Genomic DNA, 16,392 nt, shown 5'->3' on the forward strand with positions numbered 1-16,392 from the left:
CACATATATATATATATATATATATATATATATATATATATATATATATATATATATATATGTGTGTGTATATAATTTCAATGAGTCTTATTCTGGGCCATTCTATACAGAACCTTTACTTTTGGTATATTTTGATGCGAATACTTTTGTACTTTCACTTAAGTGATATTTTGAATGCAGGACTTTTACTTTACCAAATATTTTAGATTCTATTTTAGAGATCTGAGATGGAAATGTTCAGAAACAGTTTATGCAGTGTAGTGAGGGCACTGTTCTCCTCTCCTCCGAAAGTAATGATACCGAATTTGAGCTACTGCTGGTCATTGCCATCAACAACATCTTAGCCTCTTAATTTGACTTGATGTGTTCATTCACCCATTAATTCAGTTGAATCACTCAACAGATCTGAGGTGGGCGTCAACTTTAAGGTCTGGAAAAAGAGTAGTTCTGCTTTGCTTGGGGCAGATTTTGTAATTACAACATGACCTTTCAGTCAGAATTAGGGAAATAACCTGTTCTTTTATATAGCCAAGAATATATTCATCAAATTCTGGACTTTTGAACACCTCCACTTCCTTGCCTTTCATTTACTTAACTCTTCATTTACCCAACTCTTCCTATGACGCCTTCATCAGGTTAGAATTTGAATGTGTCCAATACTTTTGATTATGACCACATACCGGCAAAGTTAAATGCATTCTTTTAGTTTTGTACAAATGATAGCATTCTAACATGCTAAAGTAAGATGGTAAACATGGTAAGCATTATATCGGCATGTTAGCATAGTCATTATAATTACATTAGCGTGCTGATGTTCTTGTTCAGCCTGAATACAGACTCACATGGTCACTTGAGGGGAGATATTACACATTTTCTGGTCATAAAGAGAGTGTCATGAGGCAGATGTCCCACCCACATTTAATTGGGAGGTGACCTGTGAGTAAGGTGGGAAGGTGATCTTTAGGTCAAAGAGTCAATGGCCCAAAAACAATGTCCCTCCTAAGGCCTTAAACCCTGAAACCTCAGGGACTTAACTGTCACCTGGTAAATAGTTGAGTTTAAGAGGCTGTAGAGCTTGAAATGGTGTAAATATGATGGATCTGTGAGTCAGTGGTTAGCAGGTCCGTCTTTCATTCAGAGGATCGGCGGTTCGATCACGGCCCGCCCTAGTTTTGTCAAAACAGCTTCAATAACAAAATTAAATGTTTGATGAATTAATCTTTGTTATAGAGGCTTGCATTCCACTGCTTGTATGTGCTTCTATGTACCATCTTTAATCCTTAATGTTTCTGTGTAAATTGAATATGCCAGTCTGGGCACCGGTTTACCGTCTTTATCTGTTTATATCTCCAGCTTCCATGCTTCAATTTAAACCCTGACAGCCATAAACCCTCATGGACTTTGCAATAACGCGCCTCAAAGTCTGTGAGTGTGGAGATTGGATTGGGCCAATGACTGTTTAGGACCAGAAGTATGGTTGCCCTTCTTGTGTCTTAAAAGTATGTGACCTATAGATACTTCTAGATGGAATAATGTACGTATTGTGGTTGGCGTTCTTGGTTTTGAGCCACGACTGTTTCATTCATTCTAGTAAATAAGAACTTTAATCTTAACCTGTCTGCCTCTGTTGAGCTTTTGGGTTCAAGCTTCATGGTTTTATGAGCCATTTCAGAAATGTCATCAGATTGAAGTGATCATATAAACTGCTTCACCAAACTATTTATATTATGATATCATTATTTGGTGGGCTTAGCTGGACCCACATAAGACCTACAGTTGTGTGGTTGAGGTTCAATAGATATGTGGGAGTTAAAAATACTGAGCATCAATGTCATAACATGCTATCAATAACAATTGGGTATAATTTCATAACATAAGTTGGCTGACATAAGTTGGTGTGAATCAAGAGCTTACTGCATTGTGTTACATATCTCAGTGCCCTCAAATAGCTGGTGATGGCAGATGTATTGTCAAGCATAGGACTAAGAATAAACACACAGTGTGAGCACAGTGCAATAAAAAGCATAGTTGACAAACACAGCCACCCAGTTCACACATTTTCAGACATTGAATAGTAGGGATTGTAACTACAGTGCTATAACGGTGACGTTCGCTGACACACAGGGATGTATCCATGTTAGTGACTGACTCAGCTCAGGATACAGGTCTACATGACCTCATTATGGTGGATCAGCCTACACAAATGCAAGATACTACACTTCCCATAAAGCAACTCCCTAGCATTGCTGTCTGCGTTGTAAACAACTGCATCTTTTAATGTCCATGACCTCAGACTTGGATTCTACAAACACATCCTGAAATACTTGAAGTGACTCGAATCATTTCCTTTGACAGACGACATTATACAACTCTGGAACACCCCATGACCAGTAAATTATTTCCTTCAATGTGTGCCACGCCTTCTTGTTGCATTAGTGCTCAACATGCCAGTAGAAACACTTGCTGTAACCTACCCGACAGATAAGACTGTTACATTAGGCAGTCGCAAACATTTTGTTGAGTAAACATCTGCCTTCCGGAGAGTTCAGCTGTGAAGGCTGGGATGGTCATGTTTTGGGAAAATGCCGTAACTGACCTCAGCCTCCCTCAATCACACCAAAGTGCCAGGGACTTAAAGGGCAATGCGATGCTTCATTGGTCTCGACCACTCTCTATACAATGCTCGCTCGCTCGCTGACACACACACACACACACACACACACACACACACACACACACACACACACACACACACACACACACACACACACACACACACACACACACACACACACACACACACACACACACACACACACACACACACACTTAAATGTTAACTACACATGCTATATGACACAAGAGGAAGTGTTTTATTTGTCGCACCCTTTTCTTACTGCAGCACATCAGCATTACTGTGTAGGCTTATCTCAGAGTAGTTCAAACACAGGGGACAGTGTACTGCTAAATCCCCCCCCAAAATGTTTATTGACTTCCTTTTTTTGTTTTCAGCTGCAGAGTGAACATTTTCTCTGGCAGCAGGAGAACTCGTTCCTGTAGAAGCACACATTGATAAAAGAGGCCTCCTTTAAGGTTCAGCTTGACCACAAAGAGGAACACAACAACCTCTTGGCTGCTGTTGGAGCTCCGTAGCCTCGAGGGGCGAGAGGAAAAGACTTTGTTTCCTTTCACCACGCTTTGCATGCAATATACAAATATGTAGGCTAATGTCGCATACCCATCACGTAGTGTAAAATAGTATAAATTCCCCTTTAATGACAAGTTAACTAACACACGCTGTAGCCTCTTGCTTCAACACAGTTATCCAGGGAAACAGTTTTTGCCTTTACAAACGATGTTTGAAACGGAAAACAAACTATACAGTAAAATATGTCACTTAATTAGACGCCACATACTGAACAACAGCATTGATCAGGGACATATTGTCTCCCACTGCTTGTTGCTGAAAGACAAGCTGACCAGTTGTGTACTCAAACACTTACTTTATGATTACTATAATGTTCAATGTCGAGGACAATCACAATGTGACTGTGTAGACAAATCAGCAGATATGCACTGTCACTGAACAACACACCACCGTGACCCTATCTGTACATCTCTTGTCTTGCCCCTTTTGGACAGCTGCAAGATACACAATCTTAAATGATAAACATGTGTGTGAAGTCTGTACTGTGGCTTCATGAGTTGCCCCACCTCAGATATCTGATGTAGAAAAGTGATTTACATGGCATAATTTCCAATCTGGTGTAATAAACTAATATAGAAGAGAAGAAGCAGACGTTTTTATAATCGTATACCACCTGACGAAATGCAATACAGTTAGTTACTGGTAGCATGGTTGCCAGTACATTTATGTTTTTAGATTTACAATAAACTACTGCAATTGTACAGTAATCGTATGAATATACTGTATTAACAGTACTGCATTACTACAAAACAGCATTTTACTGTATCCCAACTACATTTTATAATTTGGGCCATTTTTATATTAAATAAAATGTTGAAGCTGGTCGGTAATGGAGCCTTCATATTATTTAGGCTGTAGAAAATACCAGTACGACTGATTTGATCCATTGCCTTTGATCGTAAAACGTTGTTAACAGAGAGGAAGGAGCTCTTCAGAGAGAGTGAGGTGGCTCTTAAAAGAGCCGTTGTGGGTCGTGGACAGCAGACAGTCTAAGCTCGCTCTCCGCGGATGCGACGGGCCAGCTGGATGTCTTTGGGCATGATGGTGACCCTCTTGGCGTGGATGGCGCACAGGTTGGTGTCCTCGAAGAGGCCGACCAGGTAAGCCTCGCTGGACTCCTGCAGAGCCATAACAGCGGAGCTCTGGAAGCGCAGGTCGGTCTTGAAGTCCTGAGCGATTTCTCTCACGAGACGCTGGAAGGGCAGCTTGCGGATCAGCAGCTCCGTGGACTTCTGGTAGCGACGGATCTCCCTCAGGGCCACGGTACCGGGCCGGTAACGGTGAGGCTTCTTCACGCCGCCGGTGGCCGGGGCGCTCTTCCGAGCAGCCTTGGTGGCCAGCTGCTTCCTGGGGGCTTTGCCTCCGGTGGATTTACGAGCCGTCTGCTTGGTTCTCGCCATGACTTCTTCTTCTCGTCTCTGATCAGGAGAAACATGCCGTCAGAGAGGAGACGCGCTGCTCTTAAGCTGTGGGACCGGCTGTGAAACGGTGACGCGGCTTCAGACCTCCAGCTCCTGATTGGCGAGGGGCTCCTCGTGGAGCTCAGCTCCGCCTGGAGCAGCGACCCAGCACCCGAGTCTGCGCTGCTCATTGGAGGAAACTCATTTCGAAATGTCCGCCAAAAGTCACAGTGGGCCGCCCCCTGCGCTTCTGCTGAAAGCCTCTTTTCTGGTTGGTCAACACAATCACGAGGACATATAAAGGAGGGTTTCGGATATTGGGCAAAACTTATTTCTCTAAAAGCATCTAACGATGAGTGGCAGAGGAAAAACCGGAGCAAAGGCCCGAGCTAAGGCAAAGACCCGCTCCTCTCGTGCCGGGCTCCAGTTCCCAGTCGGTCGTGTTCACCGGCTGCTGCGCAAAGGAAACTATGCGCAGCGTGTCGGTGCCGGAGCCCCCGTCTACCTGGCGGCTGTGCTGGAGTACCTGACCGCTGAGATCCTGGAGTTGGCTGGAAACGCGGCCCGCGACAACAAGAAGACTCGTATCATCCCCCGTCACCTGCAGCTGGCTGTCCGCAACGACGAGGAGCTCAACAAGCTGCTGGGCGCAGTGACCATCGCTCAGGGCGGCGTGCTGCCCAACATCCAGGCGGTGCTGCTGCCCAAGAAGACCGAGAAGGCCGCCAAGTCCAAGTAGACCTGGAGGGTCCGACTGCTGGGGGTCCGACCAGAACCCTTTTAAGAGCCAGACAACCTCCTGATAAAGACCTCTTCATTCACCTCTCCATGTTCACTAACATAAACATACTATTAAAAAACATCACTGCATACATTCGGTGGTTACTCTGATATTAAGACATCCATCCATTTTCAATACCGCTTATTCTCATTAGGGTCGCGGGGGCGCTAGAGCCTATCCCAGCTGACAGGGCGAAGGCAGGGGACACCCTGGACAGGCCGCCAGTCCATCGAGGGCACATGTAGGGACATACAACCATTCACTCTCACATTCACACCTATGGGCAATTTAGAGATCAATTAACCTGCAGCATGTCTTTGGACTGTGGGAGGAAGCCGGAGAGCCCGGAGAGAACCCACGCTGCCACGGGGAGAACATGCAAACTCCACACAGAAGGACCGCTCCGACCGGGAATAGAACCCGCGGACCTCTTGCTGTGAGGCGACAGTGCTAGCCACTACACCACAGTGGAGCCCGATATTAAGACATGGATATATTAATTGGGGTTATTAAAAAGATCATTGGTAGATATTCCACTCACTTTACACAAACTAAGATTTGCTACATACCTTCAGATATATTGATAACATGCACAATTGTCTGTTGTAGATTAAGATTTCATTAGAAAGTTTAATACAGCCAGAATATGAACTACCAACACCAAATTAAAAACAGGAAAGGCGAGTATGGAGGGAGGTACATGGTCATAAATTGACCATTGATGTTAAACCATTCCCATACCTGAGCAGCTCTGTGCAAACTGACATTGCTTCTAAGTAGAGCACTTTGTAAACCATGTTGTTAAAGATATTATTATTTATTTACTTACTATATATTTTCTACTTATGTCTGTCTTTTCTATATTTTCTCCTCTTTTTGTCCTTTTGTCATTTACGATGTTTTGTCGCGTTTTTTTTTGTTCAGTGAAACTGAAAAAAGTAAATAAATACCAAAGCTCAGAAAAAAAAAATACATTATGAACAAGTTGTGCTGCCAGCCAGCCTGCCACTTTTTTCCAAACATCATCCACCAGGCACCAAATAAGTTTACTGCACATTAGCCTCTTGAGCCCCAATTGGGTGCAAATCAAAACATTTAACAACAGATAAGCTTCATACGAACACCATCAAATCAAATTAAACAGCAGAACCTGGGCTACAAGAATATATAAGCTCCAAACACAAAATGAATGACCAAATATCAAAATTCATATCGCAGAATTTCGTCAACCGATTGGCGCGTTTTGGTGGCTAACGCTACGTAGCATTATGCTACACAATGAAACAGCGTTGCATAAGAAAGCAGACACTCCGCAGATTCCGTGTAAAGTGAAATCAGCCATTTTCTTCTAAACACATTCATAGCCACACAATAAGTTATTCCTTTGCTGCCAACGCCAATGATATTTTCTCCCAGAATAAAGCATTTGTTGTCAAATGTTAAAACTGATACCAGCATCAAATCAATTCTGCTGTCAGTTTAGTCTGTCTAAACTGGTGCTAATTTGTATTTGGAATTATGTTTTTGCCCCATGGTCCTTCTTGCCTAGGGCCCCCAGGGGGTCTAGAGACGCCCCTGGTCACCTTACAATAAAATAATACAGGATAAAGGATAAAAGCATGAAAGATAGGAACAACATTAAAACAGAACATCAACATAAAAACAAATGAAGTGCACAGGGTCCAGTTATAAAGAGTATGCCAGTTTGAACAGGTGAGTTTTGAGTTGAGACTTGAATGATGGGATGGCGTCTCATTGTCTTATGTGTGGGGGAGGGAGTTCCAGAGCCTGGGTGCTGAGCAGCTGAAGGCTGGGGCACCCATGGTACTGAGGCGTGACGTGGGATGGTGAAAGCCCACGAAGAAGAACAGCCGCGTGTCTTCTATCACGTCCTCAGACAGGATATAAATATGTGTGAACTCCTCGTTGTTCTTCACTTCGTTGAAACACTTTGACCAGTGAAGATGAGCGGAAGAGGCAAAGGAGGAAAAGGACTCGGTAAAGGAGGCGCTAAGCGTCACCGCAAAGTCCTCCGTGATAACATCCAGGGAATCACCAAGCCCGCTATCCGCCGTCTGGCTCGCCGCGGTGGAGTGAAGCGTATCTCCGGTCTGATCTACGAGGAGACCCGCGGAGTGCTGAAGGTCTTCCTGGAGAACGTGATCCGTGATGCCGTCACCTACACCGAGCACGCCAAGAGGAAGACGGTGACCGCCATGGATGTGGTGTATGCTCTGAAGAGACAGGGACGCACACTCTACGGATTCGGGGGTTAAACTCTGACTAGCATCAAACAACCAAAGGTCCTTTTAAGGGCCACACACTTAAAACATAAAGAGCCAATTGATATCAAACAGTTCCATATTTTTCCTAAATAGAATAACTATCCTTCATTCGTTGTCAGTCTGTTCTCTCTGGTAAACTTCTGCCTGCTGCTGAGCAATAACATGCTGCATATTAACAATAATGCATATATGTTTATGGTTGAGCTCATTTAACTTAAGAAAACTGTATTCTGACAAATGTAGTGGAGGAATAGCATAATATTTACCAGTGAGGTAGAACTATAAAGTAAGAAAATATTTAAGTAAAGTACAAGTAGCTCAGTATAATGTGTAAGATTCGTGTTCAAAGCTCCGGGTCCCGTGGCCGCAGGAAATTCAGGATTCGAGTTTAACAATATTTAATGGCAAAGATAATACTCATGTAGCGTTCACGATCGTGGGGCCAGAAAGGAGGAACTCTCCACAGACGGAGTGCAGCTCCCAGGGAGCCACAGACCGGGGCTGTCTCGAGTCTCCAGACCAGTAGAACCATGTCCCCAGAACAAATGCTCGGCTATTAGTATGGTCATGCAAATGCGAGGTCAAAGCTCACTCTTCCGGTCAAGGACAGAAAGTTCCCCTTCACAATAAAACCCTATTATCCTGCCTTCCGAATAAAAGCAACACATTAGGTTTCAATCGGCATCCATTTTAACTATTGTCTAAACAATAAAACATTCATTCATTCTCATGCATCATACAGTTAATCATTACATTTGTCATTAAAACAGAATAATAAAACAGTGATCCTCTCTTATGTTTCACAATCCATTCCTCCAGAATATTCCTCATAATATCCCAAATTAATTATCATATCTTTCTTTATGTATTAATTTAAAACATAAACTTTTATCTACATGTGCAAATACATATAAAATCCACTACAACCTAACAAATGCCTAAGAACCGTACTCCAGTATATGTATTTAGTTACTTTAGTTTTTTTTTGTTTATTCTGTTTGTTGGCTTCATTCAATGCAGGCTTTCCCTAAAGTCCTGTTTTCTGGGTTACCTTTATTAAACTGTTATTGTATCTTAAATTAAAGGATGTATACATCAGCGCTCAGCAAAGCCCTCTCAACTACAAATGCATCAGTTAAAACACCATTTACATTTACACCAGGGGTCTCAAACTCAATTTACCTGGGGGCCGCTGTAGGTAGAGTCTGGGTGAGGCTGGGCTGCATCAAGTATTCAAAAAATAGTACAACTGATCAAATCTTAATCTTTAATAACAATTCAGAACATGAACCGGTTCTTCGAAGGATGAACGGTTCTTCAGAACATGAACGAATATGAACGGTTGAACGAGTTCTTCAGAACATAAACGGTTCTTCAGAACATGCACGAACATGAACAATTCTTCAGAACATGAACGGTTCTTCAGAACATGAACAAACATGAACGGTTCCTCAACATGAACGGGATCTTCAGAACATAAACAGTTGAACAAGTTCTTCAATATACATTTCTGATCACTGTCATTTCTGAACAGTATCACCATCAAGATTTTTTCTACATTTAATAAATGTATCTTTAATTAGTTTTTGTCTTGATTTAAGAGTATGAATTAAATGTCCTGTTATCCAAGTCTGATTGTTTATGAACATTATTAATTCATGATTACGGTTAAATGTGTATTATATACATGTCATAGTTTCTTCTTCTATAGGTTTTAGTTTCTTTGGTTTCAGGCTAATGTATTGCTTCATTAATTAATCCTAATTTGTATATGTTGCATTATTTAGTTCTCTACATTTGAATTTGAAGAAATCTATTATTCTATATTTTAATATTTCCTCACACATACTCTGATTCCTCCACATGCCTCACACCAGGCTCACTAAATACATCCGCTCACAAAAACAGTGACTTGTTCCGCGCATGCTCCGCTCAGCAGCCAATCCAGCGCAAGCAACAGCACAGCCTCATTTACATCGAGTTGATATATATTCACCGTCCTGAGCTTCTGGAGATATCTTCCGCACCGAAGAATCCAACAGTCATGCCTGAACCCACCGCCAAAGCGCCCAAGAAGGGCTCCAAGAAAGCCGTCTCTAAGACCGTCAGCAAGACCGGCAAGAAGAGGAGAAAGTCCAGGAAGGAGAGCTACGCCATCTACGTGTACAAGGTGATGAAGCAGGTCCACCCCGATACCGGCATCTCCTCCAAGGCCATGGGCATCATGAACTGCTTCGTGAGCGACATCTTTGAGCGCATCGCCGGTGAGGCCTCTCGTCTGGCTCACTACAACAAGCGCTCCACCATCACTTCCAGGGAGATCCAGACCGCTGTCCGCCTGCTGCTGCCCGGCGAGCTGGCGAAGCACGCGGTGTCTGAGGGAACCAAGGCCGTGACCAAGTACACCAGCTCCAAGTAAACCTGCTGGAGACCAACACCACAACGGCTCTTTTAAGAGCCACACACTTCTTTTAAAGACCAATTCCTGATGCTGGCAAAATATAATGTTATGATTCACTTTGGGACTAAACACTACATCGTTCCAGTGTTAGTCGGTCTGTCCTGGGAGTTATATTTATGATAATTTAAAGCACAAATTAAGCCGTAACAATTTCAACACTTTTTCCCAGATTTTTTTCAGCTGTCCAAATTGAATGTCAGTAATGTTGAGGACCGCAGATGTCTTAAGACGTCTGACGCTTGATTTTAAATGTATTGCACAATTTCAAACTAAGGTAGGAGCTTCCCTCGTTTGAATTACTGTAGCCTACACAGTCAATGGGAACTCAAATTCACTTCAACAAAAAGTAAGTTATGAGTGTTTTACAGACATCTTTTTACCTGATGCCTCAAACTAGGAAATCCACTAACAGAAAATCTAGATGGATTAAAAAAAAACGACACAGACAAGCGGATATAATGTAAACTACACCTTTTCAGATCAGGTCCTCTTTAATTAAATGATAACAAGTGTATAATTTTAACAGTTTAAACTATTGCATTTGTTCAATGGGTGGCACATTTACAACTAAATACCTGACTGTTTGTATATTGATCATAATAATTATGACAATTAGAGTGGATGTTATTTTGGATCAAACTGGTTTTATTGAGCAATGAGAAAAATGCCAAACATATTGTCTTAGTTATAGGCTGCATTACTCAGATTTCTTTAACGAGGTCCAAGATTAAATTTCAATCAGTCCTCACTTCAAAACTTAACAGAATACACAAAAGTTGATGTTTCACACTTAATGAAGTTTTCTAATATCCAGCAGTGCTAGATGTATCAATGAAATGTTTTTTGTGTACACATATTCTGTACCATATTTGTATACCATGGACATGTATTTGTCAGTGTGTTTGATCATTAAATAAGATCCACAGACTATTTTATTTTCAAATTAGATTTGGTTCTTGGTAAAACTAGAATTAGTTTTATGAAACTGACTGATCAAGTTTTAGTTTAAATCAGAAACAGTTTTAACCACAGCATATACTCTTCACCGTGAATGTGTTGACCAGTCAATTTAATTTATACAGCAATATCAAATCAATGACTAAAGGGTCTCCAGGTATGATTTAAAGTTTAATTTGCAAAGTAATAAAATCCATAGGGACATTTTACACGAAAGATGTATGTAATATACTGACAATAACGTAACGCAGTTACAATGATGGGTGTGAGGCAATGATAGGTCTATGGGATGTGTAGCAGAAAGAAAAAAAAAAGAGGTAAAGTGTTAGTGGTAATAATTAAATGCAATATATTACAAGTTAAAATAATAACCATCATCGTATTAAATATTGCTTAAATACAGCTATGAGGAGCGAGGCAGCGAGATTTGCACTGCTCTCCTGTTATATTAAACACTCGATGACTCAGGGTAGAAGTAGTTATACAACAGGTCCAAGGTTTGCAACTTAATGATTTGTGGTTTTTAAAATATGAATTACTATATTACTTGGTCATTTTGTAACAAACTGGTTTAATTTAGATGTTAGAAAAATGTCAAATAGTTTATATTATCTCTGTTAAATCTCAACTGCATTACTCAGACTGATTGTATACCTTCTTCTTGTGTTCTTTTGTGACTCTCTCTCCATGCCCTTAAGTGTGCGTGTGTGGTGAAGTCTTATTGTGGAGGGATTGATTTGCATATCAATGTAACTCTAAGGCCGTATGTGTTTTATTTGAGGAACATTTTGAAGAAAGTCCAAATGTAAAATTTTGTAATCACTTCACATCTTAACATAAATCACAGGCCAAGATGTTTACAACAATCAAACAGGAGTCATTGATTTGTCAATGGATTCGATCATTAATAGTACAAATATGAATTATTTATATTCAAATGTATTATGAGCAGAGGATAAAAGTAGTCATCAGCTGAGGACACGTTCACCTCAAGCAGCTCTGATAGGAAGTCTGCACCATGAGCCTCGACCATCAGTGTGTTTGCTGCTCCCAGAATAACTTCAGTTTATTACAAACTGGTCGACCTCAGATGGCTGTTTTTACATCGAGAACCAGAACAAACATGTGGACCAGTTGGAAAACGGGTTTTGGTGGAGATCTGATACATTTAAAATCATTTAAAGAGAGAAATGAGTCGGAAAACCCGCTGATCAGCGCTCTCCACTGCGGTGAGTAGGTGAGGTTTGGAGGCTCCTCAAACTAAATACAGACATCATCGGAGCTCTACATGACTTCAAAATGAAGAGAAACAAGTCCTCTTTCGAGTCCCTTCACCTCCATCCTTCAGTACTTGTTCCACGTGTAGTTTTTAGTCTTTTATCAGTGAAGAGAAAACACAAGTGAGTCGACTTTCAGACTGCTGAGAGGAGTCCCTGGCTGGGTTGAGTCTCCACGGTTCTCATGGAGGGTTTAAGTACCGCCCCCTGCTCGGAGCTCTTCAACAGTCAGTCAGACTCTCGTGTTTCCTGAAGCGCATCAACGGAACGAAATGGCAGAAGTAGCTCCAGCTCCGGCCCCCGCGCCGGCCAAAGCAGCCAAGAAGAAGGTGGTGTCCAAGCCGAAGAAGGCTGGTCCCAGCGTGGCTGAGCTCATCGTCAAAGCTGTGGCCGCATCCAAGGAGCGGAGCGGCGTGTCTGCTGCCGCCGTCAAGAAGTCTCTGACCGCCGGAGGATACGATGTGGAAAAGAACAACTCCCGCGTCAAGACCGCCATCAAGAGCCTGGTGACCAAGGGGACTCTGGTCCAGACCAAGGGGATCGGGGCGTCCGGCTCCTTCAAGATCAGCAAGCAGGCTGTCGACAAACCGGCAAAGAAAGTTCCCGCAGCCAAGAAGCCCGCAGCCAAGAAGCCCGCAGCCAAGAAGCCCGCAGCTAAGAAACCCGCAGCGGCCAAGAAGCCCAAAGCGGCGGCAGCGAAGAAACCTGCTGCCGCAAAGAAGTCGCCGAAGAAGGCCAAGAAACCCGCAGCGGCCAAGAGCCCAAAGAAGGCCGCAAAGAGCCCCAAAAAGTCCACCAAGAGCCCCAAGAAGGTGGCGAGGAAGGCCCCCGTAGCCAAGAAGACCCCCGTCAAGAAGGCTGCCAAGCCCAAAGCCAAGAAGGCAGCACCCAAGAAGAAGTGAGCTGCAGAACAACCAACGCTCCTATAAAAGGCTCTTTTAAGAGCCACCCACACAATCCTTAAGAGCTTTTCCTCTAATTGCAGATATTATTCATATTAACATTGTAAATAGCTGAAGCAAAAGTTGTTTATTTTTAAGTCAAATTGCTCAATCAAATATGAAATGAAGACAAATTATACAACCAACATGATCAGTTTACTACATACATTTGTTAGGCTACTTCAATATAAATGGCACTAAAGACCATCAATAATAGACATTATTTACATTAGCAACTTCTCTCAACATTGGTAAATATTAATTTAATACCCTTGTTCTAGATTTTATATAGACCTGAAGTAATGGTTAAAGTCACACTTACCCACCACCATTCAACAACAATTAAGAGCCGTTCATAGTACATAATAGTTTCAATAATACAAAATAAAACAGAAACATGACATGGTTGGTTGAATGAAAATGCTCATTGTTTATTTATTGTAGATTGATGTGCAAAAATAGCAATATATCCATTTAAAATGACGTCTACCAAAACGGAAGAAGTCTGAATACTTTCTGAAGCCAGTTTATTGAAATCAATATAAAGTTGTTTGTTCCATCTTGTTTATCTGAAGGCCAAAGACTCGCTCAGCCAAGAGCTGCTGTTCTTCCTCCTCTGGATGTTGAAGCCGCTTCAAAACCCTCCAGGAAGGTTACAGACTTTGTTTTAGGGTTTAGTGGAAAGGAGTCCCGTTCTTTTTTGTACTGTTATTGTACTTTGTTGTACAAGTTATGATGATATTAAGCAGTCGTGTATAAGCTAAATTAATGTAGGTTTTTTTTTAAAAAGTGGGTACATTTTAATACACAATTTATTACATACACATATGTTCATTATAACCATTATCAATGGAATAAAACAAACACATGTGCAGTTATTAGTCCTAGTAATTAATAGTTTTCCAGTTCCACAAAGTGTTTGTCTATATTGAGCACAGTCTAGACATTGGGGATATGTTGTCATTTATTGAAACTATTTACTATCAAATGCATCAGTGAATTTCACTGAATAATATATGTTATATTCTTCATTGCATTACAGTATAACATTTCAAATATTTATATGATATTAATATATATTGATATTATATATTTAAACATTCAGAAGGAGGAATTAATCTTTAGAAGTAGTGAGTGGCTCTTAAGAGAGCCGTTGTGGTGTTGGACTCCAACATTTTAGTGGAAAACGATCTCAGAGCCTGGAAAAGAACAAAAAACAGGACATTTAATTTATAGAGTAATGTGAAATAAAGAGGAGATATTTAATAAACAAGATATGTTTAGTATAACAAATATTAATAATGGAATAAATATGCTTCAACACATTCAGCTCATATCACTTAGAGTTCCACAAAGAGCCTTTCTCAGCACATTTGAGACATTGTAGAAATGTCATTTATTGACACTCATATGGTTCATGATAATATAATAACTATCAGTCACATCTGCATTATAAAGACATGCAGCTCAGGTTAATTGGAGACTATGTGAGTGTGGATGTATGTCCGTCTCTATCTGAGCCCTGTGATAAACCGGCCAGGGTGTACACTGCCTTCACCCAATGTCACCTGGGATCGACTGCATCGCACCCGCGACCCTAAAAGAGGATAAGCAGTTTGGATTATGCATTGAAATGGAAAAAAAGTCCCTGCATCAGGACCAGGACTTGTTAAAAGGTTGTTGGATGTCCTCCAACACCTCCTCTTTTTTATCTCACCACTAAGATGAGCAACATTGATATAGCTATATAAACTCTAGCTATCTTTATCTATTATATACCGGTACCAATACACATGTCTGATCACTATAATTTCTGAACAGTATCACCATCGTGATTTTTCTACATTTAATAAATGTATCTTTAATATGTTTTTGTCTTGATTTAAGAGCATTAATTAGATTTCCTGTTATCTGAGTCTGATTGTTTATGAACATTATTAATTAATTCATGATTACGGTTAAATGTGTATTATATACATGTCATAGTTTCTTTTTCTATAGATTTTAGTTTCTTTGGTTTCAGGCTAATGTATTGCTTTATTAATTAATCCTAATTTGTATATTTTGCATTACTTAGTTCTCTACTTTTGAATTTGAAGAAATCTATAATTCTATATTTTAATATTTCCTATAATTTAATATTAGATGGATTGGATTATTTTATCACAGCTTTTGCAACGCTCACACATACTCTGACTCCTCCACATGCCTCACACCAGGCTCACCAAATACATCCGCTCACAAGAACAGTGACTTGTTCCGCGCATGCTCCGCTCAGCAGCCAATCGTGTGCAAGCAACAGCACAGCCTCATTTACATCGAGTTGATATATATTCACCGTCCTGAGCTTCTGGAGATATCGTCCGACACCGAAGAATCCAACAGTCATGCCTGATCCCCCCGTCAAAGCGCCCAAGAAGGGCTCCAAGAAAGCCGTCTCTAAGACCGTCAGCAAGACCGGCAAGAAGAGGAGAAAGTCCAGGAAGGAGAGCTACGCCATCTACGTGTACAAGGTGATGAAGCAGGTCCACCCCGATACCGGTATCTCCTCCAAGGCCATGGGCATCATGAACTGCTTCGTGAGCGACATCTTTGAGCGCATCGCCGGTGAGGCCTCTCGTCTGGCTCACTACAACAAGCGCTCCACCATCACTTCCAGGGAGATCCAGACCGCTGTCCGCCTGCTGCTGCCCGGCGAGCTGGCGAAGCACGCGGTGTCTGAGGGAACCAAGGCCGTGACCAAGTACACCAGCTCCAAGTAAAACTGCTGGAGACCAACACCACAACGGCTCTTTTAAGAGCCACACACTTCTTGTAAAGACCAATTCCTGATGCTGGCAAAATATAATGTTATGAGCCACTTTGAGTCTAAACACTACATCGTTTCAATGTTAGTAAGATTGTCCTGGTAGGTTTTTTTTAAATTCATGTTTCCTTCCAGAAATTGACACAAAACACTAGTTTAAAAGCCCATTATTATTATCACCCCCCCCCCCCTCCCAATTGATCATGATCGCGACTTATTTGTGCAAGGACTTTTGAAAAGATGAAACGCAAAGAACTGATTAGTTCCTGATCTACA

The 16,392-nt window shown here is 41.6% G+C and overlaps 5 protein-coding genes across 5 annotated transcripts; 4 read left to right on the top strand and 1 right to left on the bottom strand.

Annotated features, from left to right (window-relative positions):
• Nucleotides 1-2,850: 2,850 nt before the first annotated feature.
• Nucleotides 2,851-4,650, bottom strand: LOC117731911 (histone H3). Its single transcript, XM_034534463.1, has one exon. The coding sequence runs from the start codon at nt 4,606-4,608 to the stop codon at nt 4,198-4,200; it is 411 nt and encodes a 136-aa protein (XP_034390354.1). The 5' UTR covers nt 4,609-4,650; the 3' UTR covers nt 2,851-4,197.
• Nucleotides 4,651-4,948: 298 nt separating this feature from the next.
• Nucleotides 4,949-5,481, top strand: LOC117731912 (histone H2A). The gene has a single exon (XM_034534464.1). The coding sequence runs from the start codon at nt 4,961-4,963 to the stop codon at nt 5,345-5,347; it is 387 nt and encodes a 128-aa protein (XP_034390355.1). The 5' UTR covers nt 4,949-4,960; the 3' UTR covers nt 5,348-5,481.
• Nucleotides 5,482-9,704: 4,223 nt separating this feature from the next.
• LOC117731913 (histone H2B) lies at nt 9,705-10,131 on the top strand. The gene has a single exon (XM_034534465.1). The coding sequence runs from the start codon at nt 9,719-9,721 to the stop codon at nt 10,091-10,093; it is 375 nt and encodes a 124-aa protein (XP_034390356.1). The 5' UTR covers nt 9,705-9,718; the 3' UTR covers nt 10,094-10,131.
• Nucleotides 10,132-12,576: 2,445 nt separating this feature from the next.
• LOC117731910 (histone H1-like) lies at nt 12,577-15,154 on the top strand. Its single transcript, XM_034534462.1, has one exon. The coding sequence runs from the start codon at nt 12,642-12,644 to the stop codon at nt 13,269-13,271; it is 630 nt and encodes a 209-aa protein (XP_034390353.1). The 5' UTR covers nt 12,577-12,641; the 3' UTR covers nt 13,272-15,154.
• Nucleotides 15,155-15,685: 531 nt separating this feature from the next.
• LOC117731915 (histone H2B-like) lies at nt 15,686-16,163 on the top strand. The gene has a single exon (XM_034534467.1). It carries the CDS (start codon nt 15,698-15,700, stop codon nt 16,070-16,072), a length of 375 nt encoding a protein of 124 aa, XP_034390358.1. The 5' UTR covers nt 15,686-15,697; the 3' UTR covers nt 16,073-16,163.
• Nucleotides 16,164-16,392: the final 229 nt, after the last annotated feature.

The sequence above is a fragment of the Cyclopterus lumpus genome, chromosome 6 (genome assembly GCF_009769545.1).
Source record: "Cyclopterus lumpus isolate fCycLum1 chromosome 6, fCycLum1.pri, whole genome shotgun sequence".
Taxonomy (NCBI): Eukaryota; Metazoa; Chordata; class Actinopteri; order Perciformes; family Cyclopteridae; genus Cyclopterus; species Cyclopterus lumpus.

Coding starts and splice junctions, on each gene's coding strand:
- LOC117731911 (XM_034534463.1), bottom strand. CDS start 4,608: ATGGCGAGAACCAAGCAGACGGCTCGTAAATCCACCGGAGGCAAAGCC.
- LOC117731915 (XM_034534467.1), top strand. CDS start 15,698: ATGCCTGATCCCCCCGTCAAAGCGCCCAAGAAGGGCTCCAAGAAAGCC.
- LOC117731910 (XM_034534462.1), top strand. CDS start 12,642: ATGGCAGAAGTAGCTCCAGCTCCGGCCCCCGCGCCGGCCAAAGCAGCC.
- LOC117731913 (XM_034534465.1), top strand. CDS start 9,719: ATGCCTGAACCCACCGCCAAAGCGCCCAAGAAGGGCTCCAAGAAAGCC.
- LOC117731912 (XM_034534464.1), top strand. CDS start 4,961: ATGAGTGGCAGAGGAAAAACCGGAGCAAAGGCCCGAGCTAAGGCAAAG.